This window comes from Ahaetulla prasina, chromosome 16 (genome assembly GCF_028640845.1).
Source record: "Ahaetulla prasina isolate Xishuangbanna chromosome 16, ASM2864084v1, whole genome shotgun sequence".
NCBI lineage: Eukaryota > Metazoa > Chordata > Lepidosauria > Squamata > Colubridae > Ahaetulla > Ahaetulla prasina.
The window spans coordinates 2,563,714-2,582,162 of record NC_080554.1 but is presented as its reverse complement, the minus strand read 5'-3'; the positions used below and the strand labels follow the sequence as shown (position 1 = coordinate 2,582,162).

The following is an 18,449-nucleotide window of genomic DNA, read 5'->3' as shown; positions in this document are numbered from 1 at the left end:
TAATCTTCCCCTTTTGCAAATATAAAATATCTCGCCCAATCCTGCAAGGACGATTGGAGTGGGGAATGGGGAGGGGGGCTGATTCCAGCTTCTCTGCAGGAAGGGAAGCAGGTGGCTTATCTCCCTTTGTATGGTGAAGAATGGAGTTAATTTGAAGAGAAAAGGCGTATAGGAGGAGTGGGCAGGCGTTGACAGGGTGGCTGCACCCTGGAGCCCCCCCAGCCCCCCACCCACCCCCCAGGCCACCTGCAAAAGTCGCCTCTGCAGGGTAGCGGGTAGCTAGCGTGGCACTTGGAAACAAGCCCTGATTGTTAATTCATACCCCTATCAGCTCTCGCAATCTTTCGCTTGATTTGTTTAAAGGCAGAGCTCACAGAGTATTGTCTGTTTGCTGGGGGGCAGTGGTGGTGGGGGGACACACAGAAATAATTTGCTCCATCCAGGTTTGGATTCCTGCCTTCATATCTCATGGGAGGGCGGGGTGGGTGGGTGGGTGGGGGGACGGCGGTTCTCCAGCCGGTCCTTCTGGAGAGCAGTCATTCCCAACTCGTGGTCCCAGTTGGCGAGAAAATATGTCATCCAGACAGGTTCTGGCGAACCGGTAGCGGAAATTTTGAGCAGTTCGGAGACCCGGCAAATACCACCTCTGGCCAGCCCCAGAGTAGGGTGGCAATGGGGATTTTGCAGTATCCTTCCCCCTGGAGTGGGGAGGGAATGTGGATTTTGCAGTATCCTTTCACCTGGAGTGGGGAGGGAATGTGGATTTTGCAGTATCCTCCCCCCCTGGAGTGGGGAGGAAATGGAGATTTTATAGTACCTGTCCCCTGGAGTGGGATGGGAATGGGGATTTTGCAGTATCCTTTCACCTGGAGTGGGGTGGGAATGGAGACTTTACAATATCCTTCCCCTGGAGTAGGATGGGAATGGGGATTTTGCAGTATCCTTCCCCTGGAGTGGGATGGGAATGGAGACTTTACAATATCCTTCCCCTGGAGTGGGGAGGGAATGGAGATTTTGCAATATCCTTCCCCTGGAGTGGGGAGGGAATGGAGATTTTGCAATATCCTTCCCCTGGAGTGGGGTGGGAATGGAGATTTTACAGTATCCTTCCCCTGGAGTGGGGAAGGAATGGGGATTTTGCAATATCCTTCCCCTGGAGTGGGGTGGGAATGGAGATTTTACAGTATCCTTCCCCTGCCACGCCCACCAAGCCATGCCACACCCACCAAGCCACGCCCACGGAACGGGTAGTAAAAACATTTGAAGCCCACCACTGCCCTGCACGGCCCCATGGGAGTCTGACAACCAATCAGAACACAAGCTCAAATTCAAAAGCCCAGAGACTGAGGCATAAAACCAGGGCACTCCCAGCATCCCTTCTCCGTTTTTGTTTTTGTTTTTCTTCACCCAAAATCTTCAAGGCAGGTGATCCCGTCCACCATTAAAAAGCCATCTTTCCAAGCAGCCGCCATGTTTCCAGTGTCTTCCTCCCCACTTGGATCTGAACCCAGAAGGACTTTCCTTCCAACACTTGAATAAATCAATCCCTTCTTCTCAAGGACCGGAAGATGCTTGCATGTCACCCCAGGTCCTTCTCTTCCGTACCTCCTTCCCTCACCTGTGGTGATGGCGCAGTGATTGCAATTCAATATTTGCAGGCTAATTCTGCTGACTATCCACTGCCAGAGGTTCAGAAGTTTGCGTCTCACTGGCTCAAGGTTGACGCAGCCTTCCATCCTTCCGAGATCGGCCAAATGAGGACCCTCTGCTATGGAATAGTATAGGATCTCCTGCTAGAGCCGGGGGTTGGACTAGAGGACCTCCAAGGTCCCTTCCTCTCACTCTTGATTACCTTCTTTTCCCTGAAAGAGGCGGCTGTTTCTGGTTTGGTTTTTCAACAATTTCTCCAGCCAAACGAGCCCTCAACAAGTTACAAAGCCGGCGAAAGTTTGCACGTGGTGATAGATGAGCCTTTGATTAAAAACAACCCCATTGGAATCTTTATGAATAGTTTTAATCTCGAAGGTCACGCAAGCAAAGTTATTATTTATTTTTTTCCCCCTCCTTTGCAGGCAGCAGGGTGTTTCTTTCGTTTTCTTTTTCTTTTCTTGGAACAAATTTGCAACCCGTTGTAAACCAGGCCCTCTATAACGCCCCAAGAAAATCAGAGCTGGCCATCAGCAAAAAGACAAGGGTGAAACTCCCCGGCTGCTGTCTTCTCCTGAGTCAATATTCCACCCGTCTTGCCAACTCCTTGTCAGCTACTGACAAGGAGATTTCCAGGCTGCGGTGTGACAAGTTAATTAAAAAAAGCCAACAAAAGAAAAGAAAGGAAAGGAAAGGAGAGAGAGAGAGCGCGAGAGAAGCACAGATCAGAGGAGACTAAATTTACAAGCTGGATTAGTCATTGGCAGGGTGGAAAGAGGTGCTGTGCCCAGGGTGAAGAGTTTTTTAAGAATCGGGAATTTCTTTTTTTATTACCTTGTCCCTTTCTTTTCAGTGAACGTTAGCAGTTTATGGAGAAGAATGAGCTGTGTTGATGGTTTGTGTGTTTTACCACTCGCACTTAAAAGCTTTGGTCAATTTTTCTGCTAGGGAGAAACATCTATCTATCTATCTATCTATCTATCTATCTATCTATCTATCTATCTATCTATCTATCTATCTATCTATCTTATATCGCTGACTTCCCTGCATTTTTAAAATCGTGCTGACAAAAAAAGTCAAAAATAAACACTAGGAAGTGAGTTGTGAAATAATTCTGGACGCCCATTAAACTGAAATTGGAAATCAACAGAGGAGTAATAGTCCATTGCTTTTATTATATATCTCTTATCATCTCTCTTTCTATCTCTCTCTCTCTATTTATCTCTCTATGCCTCTCTCTCTCTCTATCACTATCTCCACATCTATTATCTCTCTATCATCTCTCTCTCTATTTATCTCTGCCTCTCTACCTCTCTGCCTATCTCTCTATCTATGATCTCTCTCTCTGTCTCTCTGCCTATCTATCTATCCAGTGGTGGGATTCAGCCAGTTCGCACCACTTTGGGAGAACCGGTTGTTAACTTACTGAGCAGTTTGGCAAAGTGGTTGTTGGAAGAAATTATTGGGGCAGAGAACCGGTTGTTAAATTACTTGAATCCTACCACTGTATCTATCTATCTATCTATCTATCTATCTATCTATCTATCTATCATTATCTCCATATCTATTATCTCCCTCTCATTTCTCTCATTTCTCTATCTCTCTGCCTCTCTACCACTCTACCTCTCTCTCTAACTCCACATCTATTATCTATCATCTCTCTCTATCATTTCTATCATATCTCTCTCTCTTTATCTCTCTCTCTCTCTCTATCCATCTATCTTTCATTATCTCCATATCTATTATCTCCCTCTCATTTCTCTCATTTACCTATTTCTCTGCCTCTCTACCTCTCTCTCTAACTCCATATCTATCTATTATCTATCATCTCTCTATCATCTCTCTCTCTCCCTCTCTCTTATCTATCTATCTCTCTTATCTCTGTCTGTCTGTCAGATATCTATCTATCTATCTATCTATCTATCTATCTATCTATCTATCTATCTATCATTATCTCTGTCTCCATATCTATTATCTCCCTCTCATTTCTCTCATTTCTCTATCTCTCTGCCTCTCTACCACTCTACCTCTCTCTCTAACTCCATAGCTATCTATTAACTATCATCTCTCTCATCTCTCTCTCTCTCATCTATCTATCTATCTATCTATCTATCTATCTATCTATCTATCTATCGTAACTATATCTATCTACATTACTTAATTTGCACAAAATGAAACCGTATAACTCCAGGGAGTTGCATCTCGACAGCACCCCGTTCGTGTTAACCAAATTCTCCGGTATTGTATTCTTGCGTTTCCCTGATGATCCCACAGGGTAATGGGGAAATCAAAAACAGCCAGTCACTAGAGTGACACAGTGGAGATTAATGTCAACTTTTATCTGTCACTTTGACGAGCTCTCCCGTGCAGGCATGAAATTTTAAAGGTGCCGTGTCAAAACAAAATGAAAAAGCAGTCATGTTCCCATTCTAGTATTCACAGAGGAATAGGAGGGAAGGAGAGGGATAGGGAGAAATCAATTTAACGATCAAGAGCTGGGATAGTTGACTTTCTCCTGCTGTCTCCTTCCATCACTGACTTCTGGTTTTGTTTTGTTTCTCTTTCCTCCCAGTGCACAGCTTGGAAATCCTTGCAAGTTTCATTTCTTGATGCTAAATCTAAACACCCTTGGAATGCCCTAAAGATCCCTCAAGATCATTGTAGAATAAGCAGACTGATATTTCCTCAAGCTGCGACTATTACTGTATGTTTATCTGGTTTCCTAACTCCGTCTTCCCTTGTTGAAAAGCTTCTACATGGGTTGAGACTACAACTCCCAGAATTCCTAGACAGTAGATTTGTTCCTTTTTCCGTTGGCATGCAAAACACCTAACAGAATAACAGAATTGGAAGGGACCTTGGAGGTCTCCTAGTCCAGCCCCCTACTCAAGCAGGAGACCCTATCCCGTTTCAGACAGATGGCTGTCCAGTCTCTTTTTTAAAACCTTCAGTAATGGAGCGCCCACAACATCTGGAGGCAAGTTGTTCCTCCAGATTGTTTTAATTGTTCTCACTGTCAGAAAATTTATCCTTAGTTCCAGGCTGGTTCTATCCTTGGTTAATTTCCATCCGTTGCTTCTTGTCCTGCCTTCAGGTGCTTTGGAGAATAGGTTGACTCCCTCTTCTTTGGGGCAGCCCCTCAGATATTGGAAGATGCTATCATGTCTCCCCTAGTCTTTCTTTTCATTAAACTAGGCATACCCAATTCCTGTGACCGTTCTTTCTACCTTTTAGCCTCCACACCCCTGATCTGATCTGATCTAACCCAACCCAACCCAACCCAACCCAACCCAATCAATTCTAGATTACCGTAATTAATAACTGATTATTAATTGATTACATTAATCAAAAAATCTCAAACTGCCCAAGGAGCTGCTGATCCAGTTCTACAGTGGAATGATTGAGTCTGTTATTTGCACCTCCATAACTGTCTGGTTTGGTTCTGCAACCCAACAAGACAGACACAGACTTCAGAGGATAATTAGAACTGCAGGAAAAACAATGGCTACCAACCTGCCTTCCATGGAGGACCTGTATACTGCACGAGTCAAAAAGAGGGCTGGGAAAATATTTACAGACCCCTCACATCCTGGACACAAACTGTTTCAACTCCTACCCTCAAAACGACGCTATAGAGCACTGCACACCAGAACAACTAGACACAAGGACAGTTTTTTTTTCCTGAATGCCATTACTCCTCTTAACAAGTAATTCCCTCAACACTGTCAAATCATTTACTTAGACTGTATTACTATTATTTTGTTCTTTCTTACTAGTATCTATCTCTTCCCACTTATGGCTATAACCGTGTTTCTTGTATCTTTCAATTTATATTGTTTTTATTTGTTTCCTAGTACGATTTGATACCTTGACTATCACTCAGTGTTGTATCTTTTTATTCTTGATGAGTGTATTTTATTCTCCTTATGTACACTGAGACGGTATGCACCCAAGACAATCACACTTGGCCAATAAAGAATTCTATTCTATTCTATTCTATTCCATTCCATTCCATTCCATTCCATTCCATTCCATTCCATTCCATTCCATTCCATTCTTCCACTCCACTCCACATTCTATTCTATTCTATTCTATTCTATTCTATTCTATTCTATTCTATTCTAATCTAGAGGCTATCAGGCAGGTAAAGAACTTCTAGTTCTATTTTGATTTCCCACAATGCCCCAGCATAGCTTTGCCCTGAGGCATAGTGGGGTTTTTCTTCAAAAGTAACTTCCAGCTATAGGTGATTCCCAGGAAGGCAACTATTATCCCACTATCTTGGAGGAAGTTCCGCACATTTTGAGGGATAGCTGCACCCCCTGAATAGAGAACAGGGAGGGAGAGAGGACAACCTTTAAAAAAAAACAATGGAAAATGCTTGGCTGTTTTTGAACGGCAAATTGCTTCAGGCCATTAAATATTAAACAAACAAAAGGCACTCTCTAGTTTTTTTGTAATTAAAACTCCTATTTCATATTTCACAGGTCACGATGGAGAGGTTACAGGGTCATCTATGAAGTTACTGGGGCCCGTTGTTTGGAGATAAAAGTCTGTGGAAAAGGGAAGGAAGGAAGGAAGGAAGGAAGGAAGGAAGGAAGGAAGGAAGGAAGGAAGGAAGGAAGGAAGGAAGGAAGGAAGGAAGGAAGGAAGGAAGGAAGGAAGGAAGGAAGGAAGGAAGGAAGGAAGGGTTTTGTTTGTGGTCGTCGTTGTTTTGACACACTAGGCTCTTAACTTCTTCTCTTCTTCTCCGCTTTAAATTGCGAGTTCCTCATTGCGGTATGTATATAAAATGCCGGGCAGAATTTCCATCTTACAAGAGCTCGGGGGTCGGGGGAGAAAATTCCCTGATGAAAAGACCAGTTGTAAAGCTGTTTTCTTCAGGACCGTTGTAACTTTGGACGGTCGCAAAATGAAATGAAAAGTCAGGGACTTACCTGTAGGACTTGCTACCTTAGAAGAACTCATTCCATCGTCGAATCGCACTAGCAACTGATACTCAGAAACCTTCATTTTGAGCATTCCCATAGCAACTTTGGATGGCTGCTTCTCTGATTTTACGGTTTATCACCCAATCCCTTAAATTTCTTAAAAATTGCAAACTTTGCATCTTTGTAGGAACGGCCCTTTAAAGCTTAGTGCCGTGGTAGATACTGATATGACATTCAACGAGCCTGAGATTTTGCAGGATATTAACAATAGGAGCGCACAATTACTACGTTCCTTGCTTTATCTAATTAGTATTTATTTGTTAAATAAGATCCCTGCTTCTAAGGCACTGAAGGCTGGAGGAACAGGGCTAAGATTTTGAGAATATGGCTGCATTAAATGTTGGAAGATGAGCTTTGAGCTGCTTGGGGTTTTAGTGCCATCTACTGATAGCTGCTAAGAGGGACATTTTCTTTCTTCTCTCTCTTCCTTTTCCAGAAAACCTTCACCTAGCTTTTCTTCAGCATGACCGGCATGGTGCTGCTATTAAGGCCTTCTTACCTGGTTCAGAAAAACAACCCAAAAATGTTTCTTAATTCTGCCTTGGTGCATTATGCATTCCAAGGAAGGAAGGAAGGAAGGAAGGAAGGAAGGAAGGAAGGAAGGAAGGAAGGAAGGAAGGAAGGAAGGAAGGAAGGAAGGAAGAATTGGGAGGGAGGATGGATGGATGTGAGGGAGGGAGGGAGGGAGGGAGGGAGGAAGGAAGGAAGGAAGGAAGGAAGGAAGGAAGGAAGGAAAAAGAAGGGAGGGAGGAGGAGGAAAAAGAAGGGAGGAGGAGAAAAGAAGGAAGAATTGGGAGGAGGATGGATGGATGGGAGGGAGGAAGGAAGGAGGGAAGAAAAGGGAGGGAGGAGGAGGAAAAAGAAGGGAGGAGGAGGAAGGAGGAAGGAAGAAGGAGGGAGGAGAAAAGAAGGAAGAATTGGGAGGGAGGATGGATGGATGGGAGGGAGGAAGGAAGGAAGGAAGAAGAAGGGAGGACGAATTGGGAGGGAGGGAGGATGGATGGATGAGGGAGGGAGGAAGGAAGAAAGAATTGGGAGGAAGGAAGGAAGGAAGGAAAGGAAAGGAAAGGAAAGGAAAGGAAAGGAAAGGAAAGGAAAGGAAAGGAAAGGAAAGGAAAGGAAAGGAAAGGAAAGGAAAGGAAGAAAGGAAAGGAAAGGAAAGGAAACCCCTTGGCATGCTGGGCCATGACTGCACCAGGAAAGGGCCCCCAACCTGCCTGGAGATGGGAAATTCTAGAGCTACTACGGTCTTCTTCTCCGGAAGGGAAATGTCACCACCACGAGACTCCGCTTCACAGCATGCGAGCCCGAGAGCGAATTCCCCAACATGTCCAAGATGTCAGAGGGGCAATTCACCAGCTGAGAATAGATCAAAGCCTTACTTTGAACTCTCCAAAACAACAAGAAGGAGTGGCCGGGGGGGGGGAGCCCCAGTGGTCTTTCTGGAAGCCTCTCCCCCGTGCCAGGATCACAAAGTGCCTCTTTGATTGTCTAAAATGAGCCAAGCTGGATTTTTTAACCCAGCACAGAGGACTGGCAGCTTCTAGGCGTGTCGTCTTCTTCTTTTTATTTTTTATTTATTTATTTTTGTCACACAGTATACATAAGCATAAGCACGTAATAACTACATAATATATAAACATATATATGAGCATGAGTATGTAGTAACTATATTAATTGGATATAACGAAAGGAAACAATAGGACAGGAACGGTAGGCACGCTTGTTCTTCGTGAACAAGCCTGGAAGTTTTTTCCGTAAGGGAGAGTCCCAAAAACGGAGGCTTCCCTGATTAGACTGGGAAAATCCGGGCAACCCCAAGGTGGCAGCAGAGAGACAGAAAGGGCTGGATTCCCCTCCACCTCCCCAGCTAAATATTTTACCAACGGAAGAGAATATTTGTAGCTCTGGATGGTGGTGCTCTCTGAGCCTGGCTGTTTTCTTGCAGACGATTCATTAACCCACTAGGTAACATCATCAGGAGGAGGAGGAGGACTGTGAGCAACGCTGCTTCAAGTCGCCTGCCTCCTATTTTTATATATTGATTAGGTTCTCTGTACTAATAAAGGAGAATATTTGTAGCTCAGGGTTGGAATGAGGAGTCCTTGGTGTCTTCTTGGTGTGTTTTCCTTGGAGACGTTTCATTACCCAACTAGGCGACATCACCCATGCTACGGGGAGAGTGGGGTTATGATTTCTTAGTAGTAATAAGCATTAACTCTTCACATGCGAATGTGAACAACCCATTCGCCGACCGTAGTAATAGAACAAAAAGAGCTTTTGGTCTTACACGAGTTATCAATATTATCAATATTTATCCTATTAAAAAGAAAAACGGAGGCATTCTTGGGATATTTATTTATTGGATCGTGTAAAAAGAAGAACGTGCAGCCCGATGGATATTAATGTCAATAATTTTTCACGGGATTTTGTTCCGCAAAACAAACTGTTGGCCAACAGTCCTCAGAATCTGGCCAATAAATTCAATAAATTAAAACAGTTGAGAAAGGCTATGTTGCATTGGGGGGGGGGAGGAGAGGAAAATGTCTCTGCACCCCCCCCCGGGCCCTATTTTCCTCCATGGAACCCCAAAATCTCAAGAGCCCCCAAATGGGAGAAGAAGCCCTTTCAAAAGCAGAGGGTTGGACTAGAAGACCTCCAAGGTCCCCTCTCTGTTTATTCTATTTGAAGCTTGACAGCCCGGCCAGGCAGAATTCATTGGGGGAAATCTCTATTCCGAAACCGAAACCGAAACCAAAATCCCCATCCTGCCCTTCTCCTCCCCCCCACCCGAGAAATGGTGCCACCGAAGAGACGCTCGCGGGCGCCCGGTTGGACTTGGCCGCTCTTCCCTCCCGACCCATGTTGCTCCGCCCCGGATGGCTCTGGATAATGGGCGAGGCCTGCGGGGGGTGGGAATTCCGCCCAGCTCCCACGGAGGCTCCGCTCTGTCCTCCCCGCCCTACTCTATCGTCCTTCCCCCCTCCTACTCTATATACCGGAAGCCGGAGGCGCGGGGACCGGAAGTAGAGGCCGGAGGGGGGGGCTTCCGGGTCTGGGCTTCCGGAGTTGCTGGAGGAAGGAGGCCGGCGGAGGGGGCGAAGGACGCGCGGCGGGGTCGCCTGGGGAGGCCGCCCGCCATGTGAGGCTGTTTCTCCGGGGCAGGTAGGTAGGCGAAGGGGCGGCTCTCCTTGAGGTGGTGGTGGGAGGGGGGGTCCCTCCTGGGCATGGGGAGGGAGGGAGGGGCTCCTTTATCCCCCCGCCCCCCCCAACGAGAGAGCCTCCCTAGGCAGGAGCAGTCTACCGTCCCGGCGCTGGTGGCGAGCCTCTCGAGGTGGGTGGGTGGGGGGTTTGGTGTGACGGCTCTGCCTGGCAAGAGAAGGACGGAGGAGGAGAGGCTGCCCTGACAGAGGCCCTTCTTTTATTTATTTATTTTTTATTATTATTTATTATTATTATTATCATTATCATTATTATCATTATTATTATTATTATCATTATCATTATTATTATTATCATTATCATTATTTCCGTTATTCGTTAAACATGAAACTCAGTCAACTGACATACCATTGACTGGTGCTAATGGTTGATACGGGTTGTTGCCATAGGTATCAACCAAGTATTATTATTATTATTATTATTATTATTATTATTATCATTATCATTATCATTATTATTATTATTATTATCATTATCATTATTTCCGTTATTCGTTAAACATGAAACTCAGTCAACTGACATACCATTGACTGGTGCTAATGGTTGATACGGGTTGTTGCCATAGGTATCAACCAAGTATTATTATTATTATTATCATTATCATTATTATTATTATTATTATCATTATCATTATTTCCGTTATTCGTTAAACATGAAACTCAGTCAACTGACATACCATTGACTGGTGCTAATGGTTGATGCGGGTTACTGCCATAGGTATAATAATAATAATAATTTAATTTTTATGCCGCCCTTCTCCCGAAGGACTCAGGGCGGTGAACAGGCAGATAAAATAATAATACAATACATTACAATAAAAACACTATTTAAAAAACTTACTCAATATAGCCTAAATTTAAAATACAATACAAAATATAAAATAAACCCCAATAAAACCATGTTTAAAAACCCTATTTAAGCCAGTCCTGCTCGGAAGAATAGATATGTCTTCAGCTCGCGGCGAAAGGTCCGGAGGTCAGGAAGTATCAGCCAAGTATTTATTATTATTATTGTTATTGTTGTTGTTGTTGTTGTTATTATTTACTTTATTCGTTAAACATGAAACTCAGTCAACTGAACATTGCATCACATTGCAACGGGCCGTAATAGCTCAGGCTGGTAAGAAGCCTGTTATTAGAATACAGCAGCCTGCAATTACTGCAGGCTCGAATCCCACCAGGCCCAAGGTTGACTCAGCCTTCCATCCTTTATAAGGTAGGTAAAATGAGGACCCAGATTGTTGGGGGGGCAATAAGTTGACTTTGTAAATATACAAATAGAATGAGACTATTGCCTTATACACTGTAAGCCGCCCTGAGTCTTCGGAGAAGGGCGGGATGTAAATGTAAATTAAAAAAAAAAATACCACTGACTGGTGCTAATGGTTGATACGGGTTGCTGCCATAGGTATCACCCAAGTATTTATTATTATTGTTGTTGTTGTTGTTGTTATTATTATTATCGTTATTATTTACTTTATTCATTAAACATGAAACTCAGTCAACTGAACATTGCATCACAAATACCACTGACTGGTGCTAATGGTTGATACGGGTTGCTGCCAGCGTCCTAGGTATATAGATATACCAAGTATATCACTACCACCATCATCATCATCATTTTTGCCTACCTACTGAGTCCTTACTAAGGACCCTGGGATAGGCAAGATCCGGATGTTTGACAGTGTTACTGAGATGGTCGCAGAATGGAAGCTCTTGCAAGTAAAGCTGCCTTCTGCAATTGACTGGTGGCAAATTTGTCAATGTCTGTATTATTATTATTAAACTTTTATTCATTAAACATGAAATTCGGTCAGCTGAACATTTAAAACTGTATCACAAATATCATGGACTGATAATATTATTTATTACGCTCGTTTTTTTATCCTGCCTTTATGACTTTTGTAAGTTCATTCGAGGCAGCGGGCATACTTAATGCTCCTTCCTCCTCCTCCTATTTTCCCCACAACCACCACCCTGTGAGGTGGGCTGGGCTGAGAGAGAGGGAGGGGGGAACTGGCCCAAAGTCACGCCACTGGCTTTCATGCCTAAAGTGGGACTAGAACTCACCGTCTCCTAGTGATTGGCTCAGAGTCACCCAGGTGGCTTTCATGGCTAAGGCTAAGGCTAGAACGCTCCGTCGCCTGGTGATTGGCCCAAAGTCACCCAACCACCTTTCATGGCTAAGGCAGAACTAGAACTCACCTTCTCCTGGTTTAAGCTTGGGGGGGGGGGAGGTCTTACCATTAGACCAAACTGGCTCTCTTGAACTGGGGGTCAAGGAAGTGGGGGCGACCCCACCCTCCGATAGGACAGCCGTCTGTTTTATTCTGAGTTGGTGCTATAAAAGAGACTCTTGTAGCTCAGGGTTGAAAGGAGGGGTCCTTGGTGCTCTCTGAGCTTGGCTGTTTCCTTGCAAACCTTTCGTTACCCAACACCGGTAACGCTGAAGTGGGTGCTTTTTGCCGACGTTTCGTCACCAAACTAGGTGACCTCATCAGCGCCAGAAGGGAGTGGGGTGTGTGGAGAAACTTGTCGTTACCCAGCCTCGGTCATGCTTTTCCTGGGTGCCTTCTCAACTTGCAAAGCTGCCCCTTTCCTTTCCTCTTAAAACCGGCGCTCTCTTCTCTTGCAGTGTTCACTGATGAAATGGAGCCGGGGGCGACCTCTTTCCGCGTCGAATTCCCCGATTTCTGCAACACCGTCCTGCAGAAGCTCAACCAGCAGCGCCAGCAAGGCCAGCTCTGCGATGTGTCTATCGTGGTCCAGGGTCACCTCTTCCGAGCCCACAAAGCCGTCCTGGCCGCCAGCTCCCCTTACTTTTGCGATCAGGTGCTCCTGAAGAACAGCCGACGGATTGTCCTTCCCGACGTCATGCACCCCAGAGTCTTCGAGAATATCCTCCTGTCGACCTACACCGGCCGACTCGTCATGCCTGCTCCGGAAATCGTTAGCTACTTGACGGCGGCCAGTTTCCTCCAGATGTGGCACGTGGTGGACAAATGCACGGAGGTCTTGGAAGGGAACCCTTCGGTCCTTTGTCAAAAGCTGAACCGGGCCAGCGACCACCAGTCTCCGAGCAGTAGTAACTACAACGGCCTGGCAGAAAGCTTTGAGCTGGGGGCAGCGGGCCAGTCGGATTTCCACAAAGCGCAGGAACTGAGGGATGGGGAGAACGAAGAGGAGAGCTCCAAGGATGAGCTGTTGTCTCAATTGACCGAACATGAGTATCTCCCTAGCAATTCCTCTACGGAACACGACCGGTTGAGCACTGGAATGACCAGCCAGGATGGAGAAGAAGGCGTCAGTGACAGTACCGATTATCAATATGCCCGGCCTGTTTATAGCAAGCCCAGCATTATGTCTCACAAACGGTGGATCCATGTAAAAACGGAGCGGTTTGTTCAAGACTGCGAAGGAGTGGAAATGCACGGATCTTACGACGAACACCAAGTCTCCGAATCAGTGAATGCCGTTCAGCCACATCATCCTGTACAGACCACCATCGTGGAAGATCTCCGGGTCAACGATAGGAAGGTGGACATGGAATTTGGAAACCCGGCCAACGAAGGCACCTACGACGAGCAAGTTGACTTCTACGGCTCCTCCATGGAAGAGTTCTCCGGGGAAAGGAGCGATAGGACTCTGAGCCTCCAGAGACCGGAGGCTTCGGGTTACGGAGAAAGCTTAGACCTTCCCTCAGGGATCAAGGAAGAAAACGCCCTCGCTGGCTTTTCTACCACCGACAAACTTTACCCCTGCCAATGTGGCAAGAGCTTTACCCACAAAAGCCAGAGGGACCGTCACATGGGTATGCATCTCGGACTCCGGCCGTACGGCTGCGGCGTGTGCGGTAAGAAATTCAAAATGAAGCACCACCTGGTGGGCCACATGAAAATCCATACCGGCATTAAGCCGTACGAGTGCAACATTTGCGGGAAAAGGTTCATGTGGAGAGACAGTTTCCACCGGCACGTCACCTCCTGCACCAAATCTTACCAAGCCTGCAAAATGGAACAGAACGCTGCTAAGATGAACTAGAAGCCGGGGGGGGGGGGGAGAAGGGGGGGGAGAGAAAGGAAGGGAATTGAATGGCTTAATCGGACGGGCGATGGTGTCGCCCGGCCTCGATCTGAACACGGCTTATTTGAACAAGCGGAACGGTTGTTTGTCCCACGGCCTCGTGCCTGAGGCCTTTGCTGCTTTTTGAGGTGGTGGGTTCCCGATAAACTCTGGGGCCGGGACCCTCTCTTAAGGTGTCCCTGTCCCGAGACTGCAAACGGACCGGCAAGTTGGCACCACGGTACTTTTTAACCTACTTATAATTTACCGCTATTTCATTCGTGCTTGGGGAACGTTCGGGTTCTCTCCGAAAGGAACGCTTCTTGCTTTGAATTCATCTCAAGACAATTTTGCTTGGTGTTTTAAGGTTCGGCGGGAACGTGTGAGAGGTGGGGCTCCCGGCGGGGTGGCGGTTCCCTTCGGTGGTGCTCCCCGGTTAGCGGCCTTTGAATTGAAGCTAGTAAAATAGCGGTGAGAGCGCTTGCTTGCTGAGAACCAAAGGGTGAGTGAGCGAGTGGGTTAATTTTTCTCCAAGACCACATTGCTAAATAATTTTCAAGTGCGAGACTATCATTCTTAACATCATCAAATTATTATTATTGCCGTCAAATTTATTTGCTGCCCATCTCGAGGTTCGAGGCGGCTCTGAGCAAGAGGGAAAAGTTCTGTCCAGCTTCTGAGTTGCGTTGACTGACGGCCCTTGTTTGTCTTGGCAAACAGCACCTGTTAGAGGGTTTTTTTTTTTTTAATGCGATATATGGCGTTGGACACTTTAACACCTCACTTTCTTATCCTTCCCTTGTGCCTAATGCAATTGTCAATCAAACCAGCCTCTTCTTTTGATTGGGCATTTACGTCTGTTCCCCAATGGGGAGGAAAGTGCCCCTCCTTTAGCGCAGACGTCATTTTTTTGAGTCTGTATTTTAACAGTCTGCTCCAAAACCAGAAAGCAAATCCCCTTTGGGTGTTGCACGGTGTTTGTACCAACCTCCGTATGAACCCAGATTCGTTAGAAGCCAGGCTGTAGAGAACCTGTTTTAAACTACAGTTCCTTCCAGTGGGCTGAAAAATAAATAGCGCCCTTAAAGCTGTGCCCATATTCGGGGAATTTCCTTCTGAGTTTTTAAATCTGATGCTGCTTCTCCTCCACAGTGGATGCATTTTTTTTTTAAGCTGCCGATTAATTTCATAATGCAGATTAATTTCGTAATCCAGATCGTTCATAAGGAATTGAGGTTCTTTCTCATCCACAACCGTTGTTCAAGAGGGAGGCAGGTTGGTTAAGACACTTGCGTTCCATCTCGCCTTGGCAGAATTACCACCCTGCGTTCTTCATCCAGGTTTCTAGCTGCACACCTTGGAGAAAAGGTGAACCTGCGCTCCTTGTTTAGGTTGGGGTGTTTCCCAGCCGCTTAAGATGGGTGGCCGTCAACTCCCAGAATCCCCGTGTTGGCTGGAGAATGCTGGGAGTTGAAGTCCGCTCAACTTAGAATGCAGAATAACAAAGAGTTAAAAGGGTTCCAAGGTTCAGAAATAACAGCCTAGGTAGATTCACCAGGGGGGGGGAAAAAGCAAGCATTATTTTAGGTGCTTCTTCGATTGCTGAAATTATCTTTTCAGCTGATGTCTTAAGATACGAGCATTTGACTTGGTACAAGGGTAGCACACTGTAACCCAAGCTGCTCTCTTAATTAAATACGCCCCCCCTCCCGTTAAAACCTATCAGATGTTGAGGTCCCTTTGTGTCTTCTCTCTCTCACCATGGATAATCTTTCAGGGTCTCTGCTAAGGCACTTCTTCAGCTGACCACAGGCACTTACGAACGGTCAACATCAAGTGTCCCCCACGAATTGAGCCATGCCTTTCGTTAGAAATGGCTGCCACTCACTTGAACCCTAGCAAAAAAAAACGTTAACTCAGCAGGGATCTTTTTTTTTTTTGTAACTTGCAAACACTGTAACTTGCTAATGTACAGAAGCACTTTGTATTTAAAGCAAAAAAAAAAAGTATAATATTTTTAGAACGTGTATATATACATATATACGAGCATAGATATATAGATATATATAGATATATTCCCTCCGGTTTGATTTCTAATTCATGTCGTTCGGTCTGGTTTTTCTTATTTCTCGTTTGAAACTTTTATAAGGATGAGAAATTTTTTGTTTACATAAGGGTGGGGTATTGGGTGGGTGGGGTTTGTGGAGGAAAGTAAGATCCTAAGGATCTGGTTTTTTGTTTTTGTTTTTTAGTTTTGTTTCCAAAACCAAACCGAAGCAAAATAAATAAATAAATAAATAACGTCACTGCCTTAGAATGTCCTGGGAGGTTGTTGTCCCAAAGGTGTTTTTTCAAAAAAAGCAACTGGACTTCCTTGTTTTGTTTTGTTTTCCCCCTTATAAATGTTTCGCTTCTGATCCTAGAACGGGGATGGCGAACTTTTTTGGCACCGAGTGCCAAAACCAGAATGCGTGCATTTGTGTGCGCGTGCCGGAGCGCCGGAAACCCGAAGATCAGCTGGTCTTTGGTTTTCCGGTGCTCTGGCGCACACATGCACACAGGCTCGCCATCAATGACATCGGCTATATTGCAGTATACCTGGTCTTTGGGTTTCCAGTACGCGCATGCGTGCCAGCCAGCTGGTCTTTGGGTTTCTGGTGCGTACACCGGAAACTTGGAGAGCAGCTAGTGACGGCGGGTGTGCCCACAGAGAGGGCGTTCCACCTCTGGCACGCGTGCGAGAGGTTCGCCATCCCGGTCCTAGAAGCTTCTTGGATGAGAAGCGAAACATTTTCAAGGGGGGAAAACAAAAAAAACCCCCAAGAAAGTCCAGTTGCCTTTTGAAAAAAGCCCTTGGGATATGCTTCTGCACTTTTTAACATGTCGCTAACATGCTGAGTAGCTTCAAGCTAGGAACAGAGACACAATGCTTCCGTTGTTTTTCAGCGTGGGATTAAAAACTAAATAAAACATTTTTTCATCTGCCGGCTCCAGGCAGAATTTATGTGCAATTAATAGCCCTCTCCTTTCTCCTTTAGGAGAGATCCAAACTGGCAGTTGCAATTAAGGAAAACTAGATAAAATGCCCGAAGTATAGAAATAGGTCATTTCCACTTAGGCTCGGACTCTGGGTGCGAGGTAAGGGAATAAGCAGTACGACTGCCCCTTCTTGTGCTGTAAAGGTAAATTCCATTTGTTCATCTTCCGTGAGTGGCTCTTGTCTTGCGGCCAATCCAGAGAAGGACGTTCGTCACGTTCAACGTCCCGGACAGGGGCCAGTGCGGCCTTGCGTGATAATAGTACATTTAGTTTTGGACCCATCTTGCTAACACAACTAACATTTTCTCTAAGAAACACTTCCCTTTTGACGAGGAAGGAAACACCCCGCTAAATTTTACCTGCAGTTGCTTTTTTGCAATCGTCATTTTCTTTCAGATATCTGCTGCTAAGCTCTTCCCCTCTGTTCTGGTGCAATTCGGATAGTAATCCATACTTTGCTTTCCTGCTCATCTGCAAAGGCAAAACTGCTGGGTTTGGGAAATCTATTCTTATTTCTAATCCTTAAAGGATTTTAGAGGTATTAACCACAAACCCCCTCCCCTCCTCTTCCCTTCCCCACACCAACACAGCATCTTTCAGACTGTAAATATGATATTGTAAAATTCACCATTGGCCTCTTTGTGTTTTTGTTTAAAAAAAGGGCATCTATGTTAAATGTGGGTTTTTTGTTTTTTTGGGGGGCAGATGATATTTCTAAACCCGAGAGTCTATTTTTTTAAAAAAGAAAGTTACTTGTTTTATTTAGGATAGTGGAATATTAAAAAAAAAAGCATTCAGAAAAGATTTGTGTTTTGTTTTGTTTTTTAATTCAGCTACGGATGAGTAGAATTGAAGAGTTTAGCTGCTAAGCCCCAAGGGGAAAAGGAGAGTTGGAGGATTTAAATGTATATTAATATTTTTTGATGTGTTACGTTGACATGGTTCTCCTTTAATTCAAGCCTGCATCCTAAGTTGGTTATTGCTGCTTTTCCGCTCCTCTATATCTCCCCTTCTGGTTTTCCTCCATACTTCTAGAATAAATGCGATTGGAGGTTTTTTTATTTTATTTTATTTTTGCAAACAAGTAAACCTCCTCCATTTCACTACAAACATTTGCCCGTCAAGCATTGTCACTTATAATACTTAGAACTGATCTGTGAACTGCCGTGTACTATATCACAAAAGTGGGAGGTATAATTCTGCTGTCCTTTTATCATGTGACATTCCTCTTTCTTTGTTTTCTTCTTATAGAAGAGTCTGTTGCTCTTTTGTATAACATGTTTTAATAAATGTTATCGGTATTTTGCTACGCGTGTTTTGTTTGCCCGCCCAAGGAATGTGCGTGGGAGCCAGTTTCATTGAATCTTAACGGCTGCCGATTTCGGAATAAATAGGAACCCTTATTTGGGTTGAAAGAATTCAGAAGTCCGGCTAAAAGTAGCATACACCCAAGGACATTTCTACCAGTGATGGGTTTCAAAATTTTTTA

General features: G+C 45.1%; 2 protein-coding genes across 2 annotated transcripts in view; both read left to right on the top strand.

Annotated features, from left to right (window-relative positions):
- Positions 1–9,679: 9,679 nt before the first annotated feature.
- Positions 9,680–18,303, top strand: ZBTB43 (zinc finger and BTB domain containing 43). The gene is made up of 2 exons (XM_058159681.1): positions 9,680–9,803; positions 12,495–18,303. The coding sequence occupies exon 2, from the start codon at positions 12,509–12,511 to the stop codon at positions 13,898–13,900; it is 1,392 nt and encodes a 463-aa protein (XP_058015664.1). The 5' UTR covers positions 9,680–9,803; positions 12,495–12,508; the 3' UTR covers positions 13,901–18,303.
- ZBTB34 (zinc finger and BTB domain containing 34) overlaps positions 9,722–18,449 on the top strand; it is a 30,273-nt gene continuing 21,545 nt past the window's right edge. The window contains exon 1 of the mRNA XM_058159674.1: positions 9,722–9,803. The gene's annotated coding sequence lies outside the window, so the exon portion shown is untranslated. The remainder of the gene's footprint in view (positions 9,804–18,449) is intronic.